Source organism: Crocodylus siamensis, chromosome 6, assembly GCF_052110815.1.
Source record: "Crocodylus siamensis isolate JL-2025a chromosome 6, ASM5211081v1, whole genome shotgun sequence".
Lineage (NCBI taxonomy): Eukaryota > Metazoa > Chordata > Crocodylia > Crocodylidae > Crocodylus > Crocodylus siamensis.
In genome coordinates this window covers 3,741,548-3,763,206 of record NC_143400.1, presented here as the reverse complement: position 1 = coordinate 3,763,206, position 21,659 = coordinate 3,741,548, and the positions used below count along the sequence as shown (strand labels likewise).

General features: G+C 51.5%; 1 protein-coding gene across 3 annotated transcripts in view; it reads right to left on the bottom strand.

The window, feature by feature from the left end:
* Positions 1 to 1,605: 1,605 nt before the first annotated feature.
* Positions 1,606 to 21,659, bottom strand: part of DPF2 (double PHD fingers 2) — a 36,368-nt gene continuing 16,314 nt past the window's right edge. Inside the window, exons 6-12 of one of the 3 annotated variants that reach the window (XM_090055092.1) lie at positions 19,433 to 19,511; positions 17,773 to 17,814; positions 11,834 to 11,971; positions 10,377 to 10,505; positions 9,548 to 9,660; positions 8,182 to 8,263; positions 1,606 to 5,169 (exon numbers count right to left, since the gene is read on the bottom strand). In XM_090055092.1, the coding sequence (XP_089911218.1) occupies positions 5,093 to 5,169; positions 8,182 to 8,263; positions 9,548 to 9,660; positions 10,377 to 10,505; positions 11,834 to 11,971; positions 17,773 to 17,814; positions 19,433 to 19,511 (660 nt within the window). In that variant the 3' untranslated portion in view covers positions 1,606 to 5,092. The remainder of the gene's footprint in view (positions 5,170 to 8,181; positions 8,264 to 9,547; positions 9,661 to 10,376; positions 10,506 to 11,833; positions 11,972 to 17,772; positions 17,815 to 19,432; positions 19,512 to 21,659) is intronic. The other 2 variants (XM_090055093.1, XM_090055094.1) reach the window with 2 other exon arrangements.

Genomic DNA, 21,659 nt, shown 5'->3' with positions numbered 1-21,659 from the left:
TAGATGTGGCCTCAGGAGATGCCTTCCAGCCCAGGATCTCTAAGAGAAAGGCTTGAACCGAGTCACAGCAACTTTGTTCCAAAGGTGCTGGTTTCAAGAAGAGAGCAGGATAGACCAGCCCCTCAGAAAATCCCAGCTCTTTGCTTGTCCTCATTTCTTGCCTCCAGAAACATCCTAGAGCAATTTTTTGCTGCTGCCAACATCTCTGAGAAGCCCTATCGGCACTGCAGGAAGCTTTGGCCTCTCCAGGTGCCCATAAATCTCTGAATTCACCTTGTGAACCACATGTCCGTGCTAAAGGCAGCCCGCGGGCGAGGGGCTCGTGGCACATCTGCGGGGCGGTGGCCCCCAGCAGTCGAGAAGCATGGCCTTCCAGGCTGCTCTTGAATACTGTGCTTAGCTCTGGTCCCCACACCTCAAAAAGGACGTGGTGCTCAAAAAGGTCCAGAGAAGAGCGACAAGGATGAGGAGTGGTACGAAGGGGCCTCCTAGGAGGAAAAACTGAAGGTGCTGACGAGAGAGACAGCATGGGGTGGGTAGGCGGATGGACAGATGGATGGATGGAGAGATGGCATGGGATGGATGGATAGACAGACAGGCCTATTCCATTCAAAGAGGCATAAGGGGAGACAAGAGAAGGGCCTGCAAAAGACTAAATGGGGAAGAGAAAGTCCATAGGAATTTGTGGCCCGTCTCCCACCAGCCAGGAACAAGGGCTCACAGTTTAAAATGAACTCCAAGCCCGCAGCATGGGGCTCGTTGCCACCAGATGCGGTTGGAGCAGAGTTCAGCCAGAGTCACTGCGGGACCGGACACGTTCTTGGAGGAAAGGGGCGTCGGTAGCTCCTGAGCACGGGAGCGAGGGGCACGGCCTCTGCACCGGAGCGTCCTCGACACTCGATGCTGGCAGAACAGGAGAACATCCCTACTCAGACCCAGTCGCTCCCTCCCAGCCTGCGCCGTCTGCCGCCACAGCACAGAGGAGACGGCAAGATGGACCTAGGGTTTGCCCCGGACCACGGCAGCTCTTTTATTGCGTGGAAGGAATCCGACACAGAAGAGGAACGTGGCAGGTAAAACCAAGCGCCGAGACGGTCTGGATAGATCCCAGGCATCCTGAGCTGGGCGCTAGGGCTCTACGTCAGCCATGAGCAGCTGGGCTGGGAGTTAATTGAATCCCAGGGGCAGACATGAGGGCGGGGGGAGATAGGGATGATCTAATCATCAGTGCTCAGCTCCCCCCCACCCCAAGCAGACCAGCCTCCAGGGCTGAATCACGCCACAGCCACGGGTGCATCAAGCAGGGGGCACAGAAATAGTTGGCAGTCAGGAAAAGTCATACTGTGTTGACGCAAGTGGCTGCAAGGCAGAAGGACACCTCCAAATGCAGCCACTTCTGGGGTGGGAGACACACGTGCACATGCAGCCACCTCTGGGGTGAGAAACACACTCACACCCACATGTAGATGAGGCCACCTCTAGGGTAGGGACTGCACCCCAGGGTGCAGTCATGGCTCTACCTGGAGAAATTCAGAGCAGTTTTCCACAGCTGGCTGGAAACACCCAGGCACCAGGGAAGAGGAGAAAACAGGACATCAAGGCATCCGTGTAAAAATGTTTATTTACTAATTTTTTTCTTTTTTAAATTTTTAATACAGTACCTTTAAAAAAAATGACACACCTCGGCTCTAAATTGATGCGACGCCCAATTAAAAAACAAAAAAAATTATGACGGCATCTACGGAGTAGGACCAAAATTCCCATTGCTTTATTACTCTGTCCATTAACACCCCCCCCCCCCCCAAAAATTAGCCTTTTGAAAAATCTTTGCGATTTCAACGGAGGAAGGGAAGGAAGAGCAAAAGGCAAAGAAATGCCAAATTAAATAGAAGCAGGGGGCTGTCTCAATCTGCTGCGAGCGCCTGTTGGGTGAGCAGGGGGGTGAGACAGCTTGTGGAGTAGAAGAGGGGTGGAAAAATTAGGCTGAAGCTAGGGGGAAAAGGGAAATTAAAAAGAAAAAAAACACACCCAAATTTTCAACTCGGCAGCAGGTGGCTTCTTCCTGCTACAAATTTGTTTGTCCTTTGCCTTCCAAAAGGGAAGCAATAAAAAGATAGTGTTTTTTTATTGGCAAGAAGCAGCCGGAGGAAAGGAAAGGATAAAAATATAAAAGAAGAAAAAAAAAAGGAGGGCAGAGGATGTTTTAACAGCAACTGAAAAAAGATGAAACCTAAATGGAATCCATCCTCTCCCATCCCAACAACACATCACAATGGCGGACAGCGAAAAGGCCCATCCCCAAAGCCTGATGAGCTAATCATTATCTACCTGGGGACGACGTGTGACCTGAGAATCGCATTCCCACTGGAACGAGAACAACGCGCACAAGACCAAAAGAACCGCCCCCACCCCCCGTCAACCCAACCCCCACCCACCCACAAAAGTGACAATATAAGAGGTTTTCCATAGTCGAAGGAGCTGTTTTGGTGTTCTCTAAAGGGGGCAGGCGGGGATAAGACACGCGTGTGAAGGTTAGCTCGGGGGGGGGGGGGTCCTGAGATGATGGCATGGAGCCCCGCAGTTAAGAGGGAGGGGATGCGGTGGCTGCCTAGTCAAGCAAGAAGGGAAGGATCTGGATGGGGGGGTGGAGGCCAAGGAGGTTTGGGCACCTCGGTCGTGAGCAAGACTCACCAGGCCTTGCCCAAGGGGGACACCCGTGGAGAGGACAACCCCACCAGAGCGGTGATGGGACAGGGCTCGAGGCTATGACAGAAGAGGGGGAAAAGGGGGCTTGAAATTCCGGGCACATCAAGAGGCGTCAGAGCTGTGCAAAAAGTGTGCATGTGTATGTGTGTGTGTGTGTGTGTGTGTGTGTGTTGGGGGGGGGGGTGTCCCGGATGCCTGGGTTCTGCATGTATGCGTGTGTCTGTGTGCACGTCCTAGATGGCTAGGTTCTGCATGCGTCCCAGACGTACGTACGTTGGGGGGGGTGCTGGGGGGAGGGGTACACATCTGTGTCCCAGATGTCCAGGACACGGAGAACCCAGGCATCTGGGTGGTACATGCGTGTGTGCATGAATCTCTCAGACGCCTGGGGGAGAGGAAGGTGTCCCAAACACCTGGGTTCTGAGTGCACGTGGGCATGTTCCAGACAAGTGTGCATGGGTGTGCTTGCACGTCCCAGACACCCGGGTTTTGTGTGCATGTCCATGCGTGTGCACACACACGTGTGCCCCAGAGGCTGAGAGGGTAGGGTATCTGTACCCCCATGGAGGGGAGTGTGTGGAGCATGTGTATGGTTAGGGTCTTGTTCCATCTCAATCTAATGCTCAGAAAAGAGCTGGATTGGCCAGCCCTAGCCCCCACCCCACTACCCCAAACACAGGCCGACCAGCCACCCATCTCCCAGGGCCCTGTTCAAACACCGCTGCTGCCTCCGCCTCCTCTGTCCAGCCCTGCAGAGGTCATCTCCTACTCCCAGCCGGCCCCCGGGGAAGCAGCAAACAAAAGGTGAGAGCCCCACAGCCAACCTTCCCCCCTCCCCCCAGCCCCACACCCCCGCCCTACGGCAAGGGGAAGGAGTTTTAATGCATTTCTAGTGAGGAAGAACGTAAAGAGGGGTTTTCAGAGGTAGGTCTGGAGTCAATTTAGAAAAAACAGGCACATTATTTCCAACAGAACCATATCGCCTTCTACCCAGCATGCGGCAGCTCCTCCCACGCTCCCGACACCCCCCCAACCCCAGCCAGGCGAAGCGATGGGCAGAGGAGAGGTTTCAAAGGTCCCTGACAGGTTGGAGTCACGTGATTCAGAGAGATTCCTTCGGAAGTGGGGAACAAAATAAGGGAAAGGGAGAAGATAAGGGGAGCGAGATCCCTTGCTTCCCAAGAGTGTGGAAGCCGCGGACTGCAGAGAGGACAAACCACTGGTTTACCACCAAGTGTTTTCTTCCTCCGTTGCTTGGAGAAGGCCAGAGCTGGGTCTCTGCTTGGCCAGCAAAACACCGGGTGCAGGACCCCCTCAACAAACGGGATCCTAGCCAGGCCAGCCCGTCCGCTAATGCTACAAAAGCTCCTGGCCTCGAACCACACACACCCATCAGTGAAAAGACGCTGGGATAACGGCCTGGCTGATGGAGCTCCTGGCGATGAAGGAGTCCTCTGGGCACCTCCGGGGCCCTTTTAAAACCCTGTGTCACTGCGAGATCCCAGCCGGCGAGCGTAGCTGAGCGGGGAAAGGGGCCGACGCCCCACAGAGCTGAGGTACCGCTGAGTTTCAGACTCTGGTTTAACGCATTGGGGAATTTCTAAGGCTTTGTACACAGCTGGGGAAGCAAGCAAGGATCCCCCCCGGCTGGTCAGCGCTGGATCAGGAGTCTCTGGCATCGAATACCGTCTGGTCCTGTCCAGCCCACAAGCCATTCCCAACTGGCAGGAGGGATGTGGGGGCAGCGATCAGTTCCCTGCTTTCAGCCTCTCGAGAGGGGAGACAAGTGCACAGACAAACAGAAGGCCGGGGGTCAGGAAGGGTGGGATGTGGTGATGTCTATCCAAAAGTCATTTCCCTTTATCCAGACAGGTGGGTTTCACTCGGAGACTCGGGAAGGGTGGATGATGGAGCCTGGAAAACACTCTGAAGGGAGATCAGTGGGCCCACAAGGCGCCAGCTGGCAGAGGTACCAGAAAGGAGGGGCCCAAGTCTCTTCGGCACACCAGGGACGGACTGTCCGTCCACCAAGGGGTTCAAGAGAGCAATCCTGGCGTGCGCGGTGCTGTATGAGAAGCAGGAGCATTGAGACGGCTACAGGGAGGGAGGGCTCCCGGCCCAGCCAAGAGGAAGAAAAGGACAAGCAGACAGTGCCAGGAACAATTTTCCGGCGCCAGGTGGCGTCCAAGCTGCTTCAGGAAGGAGAGAAGCTTAACAAGAACTAGTGCCCCCCCTCCCCACTGAAAAGAAAGAGATAAAAAAAAAAAAAAGAAAAAGAAAAAGAAAAAGGAAGAAAACCCGCAAGAAAGGTTTAAATCAAACCAAAAGGAGTCACAGAGCCCTGCCAGGATTGAAGAGCTAGAGGTCGCCAGCCCGAGAGGCGAGATCAAGAGGAATTCTGGTTCTGGTAGATCGAGGCTTTCTCCTTCAGCAAATCCAGACACAGGTGACAGCTCCAACTCCCTGCGAGGAGAACAAAGCAGTTATTAAGCAAGTCAATTAGAGTACCATATTTTCTGACACACAATGCATGCCTTACCCCCATCACCCTTCTCTCCCCCCCACCAAAAAACAAAACTGCGTTTCAAGCAAGGGAAGCTGTTTTCTTCGCCAGAATAGAAGCATGGAGATACTGCGTGCACAGCTGTCAAGTGGCCAAGTCCTGTCCTAACCTTCTCACAGCCACAGCTATTAGCCAAGCATGGTAGCTTGTGTTGGAAGCAGGCAACGAGAGCATTTGGTCCCATCTTGATGAGGCTTGGGATGTGGGAACAACACTTAATTAATAGGAAGGTCTATAGAAAGGAACTAACAGTCTTGCAGTCTGGGGCCTAAATTTGTATGACCAAGTATGTCTTCCTGGAACAGCGTGTCCAGGAAGCGTGACACTGCAGGAGACAGTATGGGTGAAGCAGCAGGAACATCCTGGTACCATACTTCCTGGACACTATGATCCCAGGAGGACTTGCACTCTGTCACACAGTCAGCTGTAACTCGGGAAAAATCTTTTTTCTACCTTTCACCTTCCAATACCAAGGTGTGGGTTTTATTTGGGGCGGGTGGTAGGCCAGACATGATGATAATCAGGTGCTGTTAACAAGCATGCAGCCAGCTCTGGGGTGGAACGCTGCAGCGGTTGAGTGGGACCCTGGACTCAGCGGCAGTTTTTCTACTGCCTTATCATCCAGGCCTCATTTTCCAGCTGGCACAGGCAGGACATAGACTCTCGACGCAAGTGTGGCATACCTTATTTTCCCACATACAACACAGACTTCTGCTCCCCACAGAAAAACAGCTGCTGAAGATTGCAATACGGGCAAAATGAAGGTAAAATTTGTATTTGACCAGGAGCAGAACAAGCAGGCTCCACCCCGCATCTGCTGCTGCTACTCAGTGAATTACGACAAGGAAAGATCTTTTCCTCTTTGTTCAGCCTTTCAAAAACCAGTGTGTATTATATTCCAGGTCATGTTGTATGCTAGAAAATAAGAGGCTCCCTAGATCTTGACTGGGGCCTCCAATTATCTCTGTTATTCACGCACATTGTTCCCTCTTTACCATGCATGGGAGAAGCGCATCAGTGGTTTCACCCCATCACAGGATGGAAGGCCCTGGATGCCTTTGCCTAGCACTTGTGCCATAACGAGCACCAGCTACCCGCGTAATCACTCACAAGTGATAACGACCATCAAATAGCTGCAGAATTGCTTAGTTCAGCCCCCGCGACTCCCCCAAAATGGGGCAAGAAGCATCAAAAGGCAGTATATTAGAAGCCTCAAAAATGCTTCTAATTTTTTTGGGGGGCTGGGTTAATGGGTACTTAACAAGCCCAGCTTAACGAGCTCTACTATATTTGGGCAAGTGTACAGGCTCAATTCTCAGTGATGCATTTAAATGGAATCTGCTGTAATCTACCTGCTAGAAGGGCATCCTGATTTTCCCATGCTTCCCTGGCACTACTGTAGTGCTCCTAATGCTGGACATGTCATAATGGGGCCAGGCCCTCACTGGAGTTACCATATTCCTTCTATGATAATGGGTGCTACCGTAATGCTATTAATAATGGTGCTGTCAATAAATAGGTGCCTGATCCTGGCAGACCCCCTACACTTTCTCATGCTGTTATGCTAATAAGCGCCACCCTAATAATGCACAGGCAAAAATGGAGATCCCAAGGTGCTACCATAATCCTGCTACTAAAGGGGTGTTCAATAACTACCATTCCTCCCACTAGACTAACATAATCCTATTACTTAAAGGGACATTCAATAAAAAAAACAATTCCCCTCTAGACTTTAGCACAATACTGTTACTAAAAGAGCACTTGCTGATTCCCTCTAGACTTTACTGTAATCCTACTACTGAGAGAGACATCCAACCAACCCCACTCTGGACACTGCCATAATACTGTTAATAAAAGGAGACATTCAGTAACCAATCCCCTCTAGACATTACTGTAATCCTCCTAAATAGGGGCATTCTGAATGATTGATTCTGTTCTAGACATTACTGTAATACTGCTACCAAAGTAAATATAATTACAGGGCTCCCCCATTCTCAACCGAGTCCTACAGGCGCGGCCTTAATATACTGCTCAAGCTGTGACAAGGCCCAGATACTGGGTGGACTCGCATGGATAGTGCAGCAAGGGTGAAATAACTGAGGACATAAAGCAAATTGGCTGGACCAAGGCAGAGACATGTTTCCTTCCCTACAAAGCTACAGGGGAGCTCAATCTCTGGAAACTCACGTGGCTTGTGACATAACCACACAGGACAAGTGAGCCAAGCCCTCGGCCCCCTTGGTTAACATGAAGCAAGAGGAGATGGAAGATTAACTCAGGGTGTGGGAGCAGGGGGGTGAACCCCAGGCCCAGGATCACTCTGGATCTTGAAGCTGCCCAAGGGTGACGAGTTGGCTTGGGAACCGTAATATTCTGATGGTAGTGGGCTGAGACGGGCATGGGGGCAGCGCAAAGTGTCCTGCTGTCCTAGGGATTTTGCTACCGATGCAGAAATGATTCCATGCTTGGCTGGGCACTGAAAAAGTGTTTCTTTCCTCAAAATACCTAAAAATACCCCCACTCCCACCCCCCATCACTTCCCAATTTGCCTAGAGGCAGCTGGGAATAAAAGAAACAAGTCAGGCTGGAAGGGACCTCCAGAGGTCTTCACATCTAGTCCAATCCCCCTGCTTAAGGACTGGCAGGAATAGGGGGTAGGCAGGGGCTGCAGGTCAGGAGGGGCACCAGCAAGGGTGGGGAACCTATGGACTGTGAATCAGGAATGAGACATCTTGGCAGGGCTGGGAGGGTGCAGGGGACTGTGGGTTAGGAGCGAGGGGCACCAGCAGGACCGGGTTGAAGAGGACACCAGCAAAACTCCTTATGTAAAGGACTCCATCACCTGTTCCTGCCATGCCCTTGTTCAGCCCCCTGGTTCAGGCCGGCTCTCCAAGGCAGACACGGACACTTACCCTCGGGCGGCTCCGACATGGACGGGGTGAGGCAGTACATGTGATAGCCACGATCACAATCGTCACAGAAGAGCAGCTGGTCCTAAGCAGAGGTGGGGAAATGGGGGGGGAAAAACTCATATGATTCAACACGGCTTTGCTTAGAGGATAGATCCTGCACCCCACACGCAGCATTAACAGAGCACCTGCCCCCCAACCATCCCCAAGAGACACAGCACTGACCCTACACTTGGCCAAAGCTCAGTTTGGACCTGCCACCTCTGCAGCTCAAAGCAGAAGCCGAAAAGAAACCATCTCTGATTTCTATTTAATAACTAGTCCTAGTCCTATCCTTTGTGAACTAGCCTACCCCAGTGGTTCTCCACCATTGTAGACTCCAGGGGTGTAAGTTGTAGCCGTGTTGCTCTAAGGACATAGTCAGACAAGGTTCTTTGGGTAAGTAAAAGATATTGGATTTACCCAAAGAATCTTATACATTTCAGACACCCCTGTTAGACTCCAGGTCCCCCGTGGAAATGGCCGGCTCTTAGTTGCCAACCAGTTTTCTGGGGACAGAGACAGCCTAGAACAATTCTTCAGTAGCCAGAAACTTGGCAACACACAGCAGGGTGGGATAGTTTCAATGTTCAGCCTTTCTATAGTCTGTGCGCCTAAGGGCAATAATATCATGGCATCCCTTGAAAGATGCGTGTCTCGGAAGCCTTGGTTCTGTGGATGTCTGTTCTGGTTATCTAGGTTCCCAGCTTGTCCGCCCAACCCAGATGCTTGGGCTCCATGTCCACCTGTCCCAAATGCCTGGGTTCCATGAGTGTCTGCTGTTCTGGATACCTGGGCTATGTGCGCACTTGTCCCAGATACCTGGGTTCCACATGTGGTCCAACTGTCCCAGGTGCTTGGGTTGTGTGCACCCGACCCAGAAATCTGGGCTTTGTGTGCATTTGTCCCAGATGCCCGAGTTCTATCTGGATCCACCTGTCCTGGACACGTTGGTTCAGTGTGAGCCTGTCCTGGGCACCTGGATTCGGTGCGCCCATCTCTTCCAGATGCCTGGGTTCCATGTAGGTCTGTCTGTTCCAGATGCCTGTGTCCTGTGTGTGCGTCTGTCCTGGAACCTGGGGTTTGGTGTCCATCTGTCCTAAGCACCTATATGTTCTGTATGCATCTGTCCCATATACATGTCCCTCTGCCCTGGACACCTCGGTTCCATGTGTGTGCTTGTACCCTAGACAGTTGCATCCAGGCTCAGGTGAAATGAGGCTTTTGTTTCCAGCCTTACAGACCTCAATCCTAACCCCAGCTCAGGCTACTCCTCCCAACACCCATGTCTTCCCATGGCACCGCGCCACCCGCTCCGAAGGGTACTCACATCATTCTCTGAGGTCCCGCAGATGTTGCAGCACTTGCACTCAATGCACTGCCAGCGGTATGTCTTCACGGCTGCCATCATGACTGGTGTGAATTGCAGGCAGGAAGGGTGCCCTGTGGTGGGGAGCAGGTGTGAGACACACGGAAGCAAAGGTGGCCCCAAGATGCAAGATAGCCAGGGGCTCTTGGCCCCACGGGAGGGTGGGATCCAGGGAAGTTGCATCAGATGGCAGAGGAGAAGATGTCTACCATGCCAGCCCCTACTCCCCTCCCAGAGCAGAGAGAAAACCCAGGTATCTAGGCTCCGAGCTTACCCCTGCTCTAACTCCCTTGGATAAAACCCAGGTGTCTGGGTCCTTAGAGCCCCCTGCTCTCACCCACCAGACCTCACTCCACTCCCAGCACTCGGATAAAACCCAGCTTAAGCCCCCTAGTTCCTTCCAGCATGCTGAGGAAACACAAAGAAAAAGGGCGCCCCCCCATAAGACTGCACTAACAAACAGCTGATGGCTCTGAGAGAGAAAGAGGCTGCTTTCCCAGAATGCCCCACTGCCACCATCCCCTGCACCCTGCCCCAAGAAACGTACACACAGAACCCAGGTGTTTTAGGACAGACATGGACACAACCCAGGTGATTGGGACACAAACATGCATGTGTGCACTCTTGTGCACATATGCACACACACACGGAACTTGGGTGTCTCACGTGCGCGTGCATGCGCGCGCACGCACACACACACACACACACACACACACACACACACACACACACACAAGCCAGGCATTTTGGGGGACACACACAGAGCCCAGGCATCCCACACACACCCTACCTGATCGCCCACAGTCTGAGCAGGACACCAGCTCCTCGGGCTGCCCCGTCTTCTTGTTGATCTTGGAGTCGCCCAGGCAGAAGTCACAATAGTTGTTGGGCAGGGCCAAGCCATCAGGGCCTTTCTTGGCTATCCAAAGAAACCCCAAACAAAGGTCACCAGAGATCCCCGGCCCACAGCAGGGAGGGTGCCAGGTGGTACAACCCCCCTCTCCTGCCCTGCTGCCCCCTCTGGGTTTCACCTGCTCCTGGACCCCGTCACTGAAGGGTAAACTGAGGCACAGAGAATCGAGGGAGCCTGTGTGGGACAGCACCAGGTCCTAGTGTTCAGGCCCTCCAGGCCCCATTGTCCTAGTCTAGACCGCTAGAACACAGACCCTGTTACACCCAGCTTTGCTACCATATTTTCTTGCATACAACACATACATCTTCCCCCCAACCAGAGCCAGATCTCCCAACCTGCCCTGCCCTAAGCCACTAGCTCCCACTCAATGCTCAGAAAAGGATGAGAACCAGGTGTGTGGAGTACTCACCAGGAACTAACACTACTTTTAGAGGCCAGGGAAAAAAAAACCTGTGTCCTGATTCTTAGCCTCTCTCCTACCCCTTCCAATATTTTTCTCCCAGCTCAGAAAAGAACCCAGGAGGAATGGATCTGCCATGCCTGCCCCCCGCCCCCAACCCCCAGCTTTCTCCAGCTTCCTCGAGGAGAGATCACAGGAGTCTTCAGTCCCTCAACCCCATTCATCCTTCTACATTTCTAACAAGGCCTCTTGAAGCAACTGGGATAACTTGAGATGGTGGGAAACAGGGCTGACAAGGGCAAACTAAAGGACCTGGGGTTACTGAGTCTGGAGAAGAGAAGTGGGGGGGATTTGACCCCAATCTTGGAAGGGCAAGCAGATGGAGAATGGAGAAGGACAATTCTCACTGGCTGCCAGGGACAGGACAAGGGGTGAGATGCTGAGGTGTGGCAAAGAGAAACAGACCGGAGATGGGGACAGGCTTTCTGGCTCCCAAGAGGGCTTGGATGAGCTGCCCAGAGAGGAGAATCTCCATCATGGATGGACCCTTGGTTAGGCTAGGTCAGACAGGGCTAAAGCAGGGTCCTGGGCTGAATGGGACCTCCTGCTCTGACTGTCCACAGAATCAGAGAAGTCAGGCTGGAAAAGACCTCCATGGGTCTCTAGTCCATTTGGACCAAATGACCTAATGAGATCCCTTCTAGCCTGATTTTCTTATGACCCTACATGCCTCCAGTGTCTCTGGGGAAGGCTTAAACACCCTCTTGACACATGGAGCAGAAATAGGGAGGTAAGAAGGATGCAACCAGCCAACCTCAGAAGCCTGGAAGCTCCTCCTAGTAAAACACAGGCAACACTGTGCCCAGCTTCGCTATTGTATTTTCTTTTATACAAAACACATTTCCCCCCAAACCCAGCCCACCAAGGGCCTTACATTTCTGCTCTTCAGAACGCTGTGAGACAGGAGTTGGGGGCTGCGAGTCTTCCTTGTCCTCGCCCTCCTCCTCGGCCAGGTGGGAGTGAGCGTAGTGGTAGCTCAGCCCCGGGCGGTTCTTGTAGCGCTTCCCGCAGACTGCAAGAGATGGAAGGCACAGGTCTTAGCTTAGCTCCAGGGTTGTATCCCCCAGAAACACCCCCAGCCCCCTCTGAGTCCTTCCCAAGGAAAAGATACAGTGCCATGCACCCCACCCAAGGGAGTCTTCTCTAGATGCTAAGGGTTACATGCTGGCAACAGGGCCTAGCTGGACATGGAGAAGCTGTGGCCTCACCAGCCGGACCCAGCCTGCCAGGTGGATCTCAGAGGGGTGGGGAAAGCTTTCCCTCAAAGAGTCCTAGAAACCTAGATAGAGCAACCTGCCTTCTCTTGAGTACAGCTTGTCCCCCCGTGAAATCCGGGTTCATAATCCAGACCACAGAGGTTCTAGGATTGGGCCCTGTTGGCCACATGAGCTGGGCTAGGGGAGATCAAAGGTCTATCAAAGGACAAGCCAGATTCCCTTTCCATGACTGGCAAGGGTATGATGCCTCTCCGCTGAATCAAACACCAACTTCCCTCAGGCCAGCCTATTAAACCTCTTTCTGATTCACTGAGGGGTCATGATCGGAGGTAAAACTGCCCTGGGGTAAGTTACCCCAGTTTAGGTGTCATCTGTTCACATCTACACTAGATCAAGCGACCTGAGCGGTTCCCTCGGAGACTGAAGTCCAACAGAGTGAGCAGTGTTCGTACTAACACAGGGGTGTTAGTTTGTGCCTCCACTGCTTGGAAGATCAGTCCCCACAGCCCCTGGCCTCTCTCAAGGCTTCTGCAGGGGAAGAGCTTAGGAGGAAGTAGACTGAGACCTGTCAAACTTATGGCACATGCTGGCTGCAGAGCTGCGGCTGGATGCAACCCATCTGGGCTCAATCCCTTTTCCAGAGCAACCACTAAAAGGAAGAGACGGTCGGGAGAATAGGGAACAAGATGGATCTTCCACCCTTCTCCACAACCTTTGAACTACTGGAGCAGAAGCTGCACAAACAGCCCAGACAGACAATCACTTATGCCGCTTAACTGACGCTGGATATAACTTACACCCGGACCAGAAGTGGACAGACACAAGGTCATCCCAGGACAGCTGCATGCAGTAGGTGACTGTTACCATATTCTCACATATAACATGCAGCTTTCCCCTCCACCCCCAAAAGTCAGGTGCTGGAAACTGGAGTGTGCATTATATGCGAGAAATGCAGTAAGAGCAGTTTCTGCTGCTGTGAGTGAAGCTGGAAGTAAATTCTGCAGCCAGATACAGGGAGCAAGACTACAAGCAGGCTCCACTCCCTGGCTGTTGCTAGGCAGTGGTGTACAATGAGGAAAGATCTCTTTTTAATTACATAAGAGCCATTTACTAGGTCAGACACTAGGTCCATCTTGCCCAGTCTCCTGTGTCACACAGTGGATTTTGGACAGGACAGTGAACTTGGTCTGACCAGGGATTTTCCCCCACTGTTCCTCTCTTGCTTGTAACCTCCAGCATTTAAGGTCTAGGAAGCTTTGATTCAGAAGTCATGCCCCTCACTCTCATGCTCAATAGTTACAGATGCCCCTTCCCTCCAAGAATGTGTCCAATCCCTTGGTGAATCTGGCTACACTCCGTTTCCACCACATCCGAGGGCAACAAGTTCCACCCTTTAATTCCACGCTGAAGGAAAAAGAACTTCCTGGTGTTCGGTTTAAACCCACGACCTACTAGATTCATTGTGTGACCCCTAGTTCTTCTGTAGAGAGACATGAAATGCTAAATCCCCGTTGATTTTTTCTTTGCTGTTTAGCATTTTCATAGAATCATAGCAAATAAGGGTTGGGGAGGAACCTCAGGAGGTCACATATAGTCTAACGCCCTGCTCAAACCAGGACCAACCCCAACTCTCTCATCCCAGACAAAACTTTATCTACCTGGGTTTCAAAACCTCCAAGGATGGAGAGTCTACCACCTCCCAGGGTAACCTGTTCCAGGGCTTTACTACCCTCCAAGTGAGAAATTTCTTCCTAATATCTAGCCTCAACTTCCCTTGCTGCAAATTGAGCATCTGCCACCACGGAGAACAGTCCAGCTCCATCCTCTTTGGAGCCACCCTGCAGGGAGTTGAAGGCTGCTATTAAATCTACCTCCCTCCCCAGTCTTCTCTTCTCCAGACTAAATAAGCCCACCTCCCTCAGCCTCTCCTCACAAGTCATATCCCCCAGGCCTTGAAACATTTTCACTGCCCTCTGCTGGACTCTCTCCAGTCTGCCCACATCCTTTCTGTAGTGGGGATCCAAAACTGGACCCAGGACTCCAGATGTGGCCTCACCAGTGCCGAACTGAGGGGAAGAACCACTTCACTTGATCTGCTGGCAATGCTCAAAATAAAGATTTTGTAAACCTTTAACATGTCCTTCAACTGTCTCTTTTCTAAGCCAAACAGGTCTGGCCTTGTTAGTCACTTCTTACATGGAACCCCCTTCATACTGGCAATTATCCTTGTTGCCCTTCTCTGGTCCTTCTATAACAGGGGTGGGCAAACTGCGGCCCGTGGGCAGATGCGGCCCGCCAGGCCATTCTATCCGGTCCACAGGGCCCCTAAAAGATTTAGAAATTAATATTTATCTGCCCCGGTGGCCTGTCATGCAGCCCTCAATGGCTTGCCAAAACTCAGTTAAGTGGCCCTCCGCCTGAAATAATTGCCCACCCCATTCTATAAGAAGCAGTTTCTTCATTTTGCCTTTGCAGAACAAGGGGCATTTACAATTCCAAAGCACGTTGTATATGAGAAGATATGGTACTATGCCTCACTACCGATTGGCGGAGGAACTTGAAAGGATGCATTTGCCTTGAGCAAATGGTTGTTTGGTGATAGACATGGACAAACAGCTGCTAAATTGGGGTAGTCACACTGGGGACATCCTACCCCAGACAAACACTGGTTTAGGGTTTTAGCTTTTATTCTACTATAAATGTGTTGTCCGGCCATGCATTACTTCCATGCTTTAAACCCCCCTCCCCACAAACACGCACACATCTGGCTCTTACACCTGCTTCTTTACAGCTCCCAGCACTTGTCCAAGTGGCTGGAACCTGATGCGTCAGCCACCCCTACCATCACAAGGCCCCCTGTAGAGGGCAGGGCCATATGCAAGGCCAGTTAAAACCAGCTGCCTTAAATCATCCTGGTAGATCACCACACAAACTCTGCCTCTGCCTAGACAACTCCTGGACTTGGCCTTCTTGGTTTGCCTCACTCAACCCCAGAGGTGGGTACAACCTCTGGAGAACAGATGCGAACTCAGACAGCTTCGGAGCCCAAATCCCTTAGGATTTAAATGAAATTTGGCCTCCAAAATGGTTTTTGAGAGGGGGCTCAGTGCAGAATTTCTACACCAGAAACAGAATCCCAGGCAAAGGAGGGGGAAAGATCATTCCATCATGGAGGGAAGTGAAATTTTCACCCTGGGCTTTGCCTACAGGAACAGGAAACGATGGAGAAAGCAAAGCTGAGGCCAAGAGCCATCACGAGCTTCCTTGTTAATTCACCAAGGGTCATAAATCTGTTGACAAACCCTTCGAGCAGCAGCCAAGTCACACAGTCAGTCCTCTTAGCACTGTGTAAACACCCGGGGATAAGCACAAGCCAAGCCCAGCCAGCATAGCTTTCCCAAGGCTGCCAGGTGCCGGGCTGTCACTCCAGAGAGCCTGGAAAGGGACTCAGGTTCCTGGCCGAGATCCCCGCAGCCTGTTTTGGGGGATTTGGGACAGAATCAGGGCCTGATATTTGCTGTATGATTGCTCCATGCTTCGGAGGCCTGCAGCCTGGCTGGTGCAGGGACACTAACGCATGGTAAGAGGGGACAGACAAGCACCTTTTGCTTTGAGAACAGCCTCAGGGTGGCAGATGGCTACTGAATCCAGATGGGAAAGCAAAACATCTTGCCCAAGATTGCACAGAAGCAAAGCTTGGAGGAGACCCCATGTGTCCTACCTCCTCGTTCTTAGCCCGGCCTAGGGCTAACCACCCTGCTCTGTTGGGCTAACCCCCCAGGCCCCACTCCCATTCTGGGACTAGAAAAGGAACGTAGGCGCTCTGATTCCTGGACTCGCCCCTCGGCCACACACCCCTTCTGAGAGGTGGGCTGGTACCCAGGAGTCCTGGGTCTTGGGTTGGAGAACCAGGTGGCATTGTTTTTAACAGGCCCAGCAGGGAGTTAGAGAGGAAATGGCCAGGGGGTGGATGAAAATGCCAGGGACTGGAATTCTCTCCACCATGGCTGCCGCATGACAAGGAACAGGGCAAATCCGGCTCCAGGAGGGGCCAACGCACGTGCAAGTCAAGGTGGAAAACTGCAGACACAAATCTCTCCCAGCAAATGTTTAACATAGCTCATGGGCCCCGGGCTTTCTGACCCTGCACGGTGTTAATGCTTAAGCTCCACCTAAGGCAGGGTTCAGAGGAGAGTGGAAATGCTTGGCTGAGTCCCACAGGGAGCTGTGGAGCAGAACGGCAGCAGGAGGGAAGTGTGGGGGATAGAAAGCAATTACAGGCCAATTACAGCATTGGTTACTAGCAGGCCACGTATCACCCAACCTCCCTGCCACGCGTGACTGGGATAAGGGCCCTATCCCCCAGTGCCCTTTAACCAAGGCTCAACACCCTCCCCCCAGAGCCTACCCAGAGAATCACTCGAGGTCTGACAGGCCTCTAGAAGGCCTGGCAGGGACCAAAGAGGGAGAGGAATCGCCACACAGATGCTGGGTTTAAACATAATGTATTTACAAGCATACCACGCACACCCTTTCTCCAAATTCTGCCCTCCAACACTGGGCTGCATTTCTTAAATGGGGAAGCTGATTTTCTTCACTGGAACAGAAGCATGGAGACACTGCACTGTACTGGCTGCCACTTCTCTCCAAACCAGCAAACAGTGGGGGCAGAATCTAGCATTAGCCTTTTCACAGCCGCTTCTATATCGGCAGGTGATTTTGACTGGGCAACAGCTATGAAAGGTTTAACACTGTATGTTTTGCCTGATGCAGCCAGCGAGCTGGCTGCTGCTGTATGCAGTCAGCTCTTGGCCACAACTTTAGAAATCTCTCTTGTTTCTGTATGCAGTCTTTCAAAAACAAAGCACATGTTCTAGTTAGGGGGTGCATGGTATATGCAGCAATGTGCTTTCTTGGAGCTGCAGCAGCAGTTGGCAACCTTTGACTATTGATTGCCAGAAGGATGAGGTAAGCCAGGCTTGCAGAGAGAGTATACATGCCATGCCTGTTCCTGTACTGATCCCCTGGGTGTTTCTTATAATCAAATCACACCCCAACGGGGCTAGAGCACAACTAGGATGTTCCACTTGAGTTTTAAGCTGGTGAAGGCAGGACCAGGACTGACGTGCCCAGAAACATGGAAGGCCACCCTTCAGTATTCACAATACAGGCCCCGGATGGGGGAGATGTCCACCCATACAGGAAAAAAGAGAAGAAAGCCTTTTCTCCAGTGGGCAATAATATTAGGGGCTATATCTGAGATGACTTAGAGAGGAAGATAAACTAAGGCCCCTTGTACAAAGCATCTTAGTTCAGGCAAACCCTGATCACAGGGAAATGGGAGTTTTCCGTAGCCTGCTCACCTCCTGGCCTCGCTACCCAGAAGACAACAGATTAGAGCCAATCACAGTGACAGTCAGTTAAATTCAGGAGGTTCTATTTTTGTTGTTGTTGTTGCTCTGGTTAGAGACCCCTCTTTCCCCCAACCTCCCTTTTCCCACCCCCCCACGAGTTTTTAAAACTAACATTTCAGGAAACAAAAGTCAGGAAGGAAAAATAAAAGAAAAATCAAAAAAGCAGACAGAGAATGGACTACCTCGGTCGGGAGGTTTCAAGGTATGCTTTTGTTTGTAACTATCTGAAATACAGAAAGAGAATTGTGAGAAAAAAAGGTGACACACACAACAAAGTCACAGACATGCCAAGATACAGAAAGCAGAGTGATTTCAAAAAGGGGAGGAAAAGGAGGGGGGGGAATTATATATATATCTACCACTTGGTTCTTCTGGAAGACAAAGAACTCGTGCCAAATTCTCACAGGACAGGAGAAAGGAGAGAGAAAAGTAATTTCAAAAACTCAGGAGTTCTAAGCCCACTGGGTTAATTTCTTTTGCCAATTTCCGAAGTTGGGAAACCCACAGACGGGGCCATTTACAGTTTTCTAGTGAGGTTTTCCCATGAGGAGGCAGGAAGAGGAGAGGAAATTCTAAGAGAGGAAGCACAGACAGTCTCAGGGGAGAATCAGAGAAGGACAGTAACATATAACAGGGCCCTCATGGAGGAACCCCCTCTGGTTGTTCTAGGCACACACACAACGGGACTTGTTTCATAGGCACCTGTTAGCTGAAGTGGAGGTAATGGGATGAGGTCTGAGCTGAGGTTAGCTGCAAGGACGAAAGGGATCACCATATTCTGTGGCCAGGGCATGGGCTGAAAGCCCTCAGGGAGACCATGAGCAAAAATCAACAATGCTATAAGGCTACAAACAGATGTCACATTGGTGCCAGGATAAACTGTTTTACCTCGGGACAACATGCAATCATTCAGATGCCTGCATCTGCTGTCCCGAGTTAAATCCTCAAAAGGTTCAAGGAATAAGGAATACCCACAGTTTATCCCAGGACACTGCAAAGAGTGTCTGAACAGTTGTCCCAGGATTACATCACTGAATCCACGGCAGAAAAGCAGCAGTGCCTTCAGCCACTTGCTAAGCCCCGATCAGAAGGGAGACATGGGTACACACCAATCCCAGGATCTTTCTGTTCCAGGACAGACACTGGGCACAATTTGTCCAGGGACAAATGCAACATCTATTCCTCAAACACAGGACAGAATTGATCCCTACAAGGGATCTGAGAAAGGGGGTGGCAAACGGATTCCATGAAGCCTGCTTCAGAGTGGGAGCTGAGTCACACTCCAAATGCCGGGGGGGAGGAGGGCTGGAGCTTTCCCCTGCTGATCTCCAGGTCCAGAAGTGGAGATAGTGGGAGCATGATCCCAAGTTTGCTCTGTGACGCAGTCAGAAAGCTGCTATCACCCTTCCATTTCAGCTACCAGCTTCTCATAGGAACATTGCAAAGCGCCACAGGCTTGAGACAGACTAGATCACAGGGAGGGCATCCCCTGAATGTTCACTATGGCCTTGGCCCAGGGCCAGATTTCGTTTACCTCCTCCCACATGGCAGGAGGAAAAATGAGCCATGGAGTCACTGCCCAAAGCAGATGAAATCAATCTGCCTAGGGCTGGGATTCTGGGAGCAACCAGGGCATGGAAACAAGCTTAAAAACACCTGTCTCAGATTCACACCTTTCTTTATGGATGACTGTCAGATTCCTAGAAAAACAAAATCCCCATCTCACCCCAACCTTGCCAGAACATGGCCCCTAGCCCCCACCCGGCTCCAACAGCAAACACAAATCAAGACAACGCAGGGTCTAAGGCATCACAGGGCACCACACAGCAGCTTGGTACTCACTGTCACATGCATAAGGCTTATCTCGGTCTTCCAAGATGGCAGCATCCAGCTTTTTCCGAGCACCCCCAACGCCTTTGCCCTGGAATGAGAAAACATCTCCATTAAGTCAAGCCTTTGACTCAGGAGCAGGAGCTCAGGGCTTTGGCAAAGGAATCCATCCTGCGTGGGAACAGTTCGAGCCACCCAGAAGAGGCCAACTCTACTGAGTGTACTAAGAAGATCAGGGAGTTACAGCAGACCACAAGCTGAATAGGAGCCAAAAGGGTTCTCTTGTTGCAAACAAAAGACCAACCACATCCTGGGTTGCCTTAACAGGAGTGTCACTTGGAAATCAAAGGAAGTGATTCTTCCTCTCCATTCAACATTGGAGAGGCTGAGGTCCAATTCTGGGCCCTGCACTTTAAAAAGGATGCAGACAGACTGGAAAGAGTCCAATGCAAAGGAACAAAAATCAGAGGCCTGGGAGGCAGGGAAAAGGCTGGAAGAGCTTGGAGGACTAAGCCTGAAGAAGAGGAGATGGAGGGAAGCAGGACTGATGAGGAAAGGCTGAAAGAACTTGGGTTATTATTCTGGAAACGAGAAGACTGAGGAGGGATTTGATCACAGGCTTCAAATCCCCGGGAGGCAGTGACAGAGCGTGGGCTTTCCTCTGTGGCCAGAGGGGACAGGAGTAGAAGCAACAATCTCAGGCTGCAGCAGGGGAAACTGAGACTGGAGAGGAGGAGAAACTTTCTGACTCTGAGGGTGGTTAAGCATTGGAACAGGCTGCCCAGAGACACTGCAGACTCTCCATCCTTGGGAATTTTCAAGAGGTTGGACAGAAACTTGGCCTGGGAGGTTTAGTTAGGGATGATCTTGCCTTGAGCAGGTGGCTGGGCTAGATGTGACCTTGAAAAATCACTTCCAGCTGACTTTCCTATGACCCTAGAAATCAATTGAATGGCGCTCCCTTGTGGTCAGTGTTTCCAGTAACCTACTGAAGTTGAGTATCATAGAATCATAGACAGACAATGAGGGTTGGAAGGGACCTCAGGAGTCACATCTAGGCCAACCCCCTGCTCCAAGCAGGACCAGCCCCAACTACATCATCCCAGCCAGGGCTCGGTCTACCTGGGTCTTCAAAACCTCCAAGCACAGAAACTCCACCACCTCTCTAGGTAGCCTGTTCCAGTGCTTCACCACCCTCCTAGTGAAAAGTTTTTCCTAATGTGCAACCTCAACTTCCCTTGCTGCAACTTGAGTCCATTGCTCCTTGTTCTGGCATCTGCCACCACTGAAAGCAGTCCAGCTCCAACCTCTTTGGACGAACCCTGCAGGGAGCTGAAGGCTGCTATTCAATCCCCCGAGTCTTCTCTTCTCCAGATTAAATAAGCCCAGTTTCCTCAGCCTCTCCTCACCAGCCATGTGCCCCAGCTCCCTAACCATCTTCATTGCCCTCTGATGGACCCTCTGCAATCTGTCCACATTCTTTCTGTAGTGGGAGCCCCAAACTGGAGACTGGACTCTAGATGTGGCCTCCCCAGTGCCGAACAGAGGGGAAGAATCACTTTCCTCCATCTGATGTCAAGGCTCCTACTCATGAAGCCTAGTATGCCATTAGCCCTCTTCACAACAAGGGCACACTGCTGGCTCATCTTCAGCTTATTACCCATTGCAACTCCCAGGTCCTTTTCTGCAGAGCTGCCACTTAGCCAGTCAGTCCCATGCACATGTACAGGCTGGGGATTGTCCCACCCTAAACACAGGACTTTGCACTTGTCCTTATTGAACCTCATGAGATTTCTTCTACTGGAACCTAACAGCAGGTCTATGATGTCTCCTAGCACTATTCTCTTCCCTGAAGATGCCACATGCTTATAGGAAGACAGCAGGTGCTAGAGAAATACTTACACCCCTCAACCACTTGCTCTGAGACTTGATCACAAGCCATACAGGCTCCTTATTTCGAGCTTGTCAGAGGCAAGGTTTTTGGGGGGTGATGTCTCCCCCACCCATGCATCGGTGTAGACGAAGGACAGCTTGCAAATAAAGTGCACTGTTCTTCAGGTCTAGTTTGCTTCCTAGCCAGGGTGGGTCAGCAGCAATGGGCACTTGCATATGGAAGAAACTGGTAGACTGAGTTCAGTCTGATTGCTGTTTTTCACAATTTCTGTGAAAGTTGTGAAATGGCGATTTAAGTAGGTCCTTAGCAATAGCCAGTCGTGTTGCCCCTCAGAGGAGCACTGCC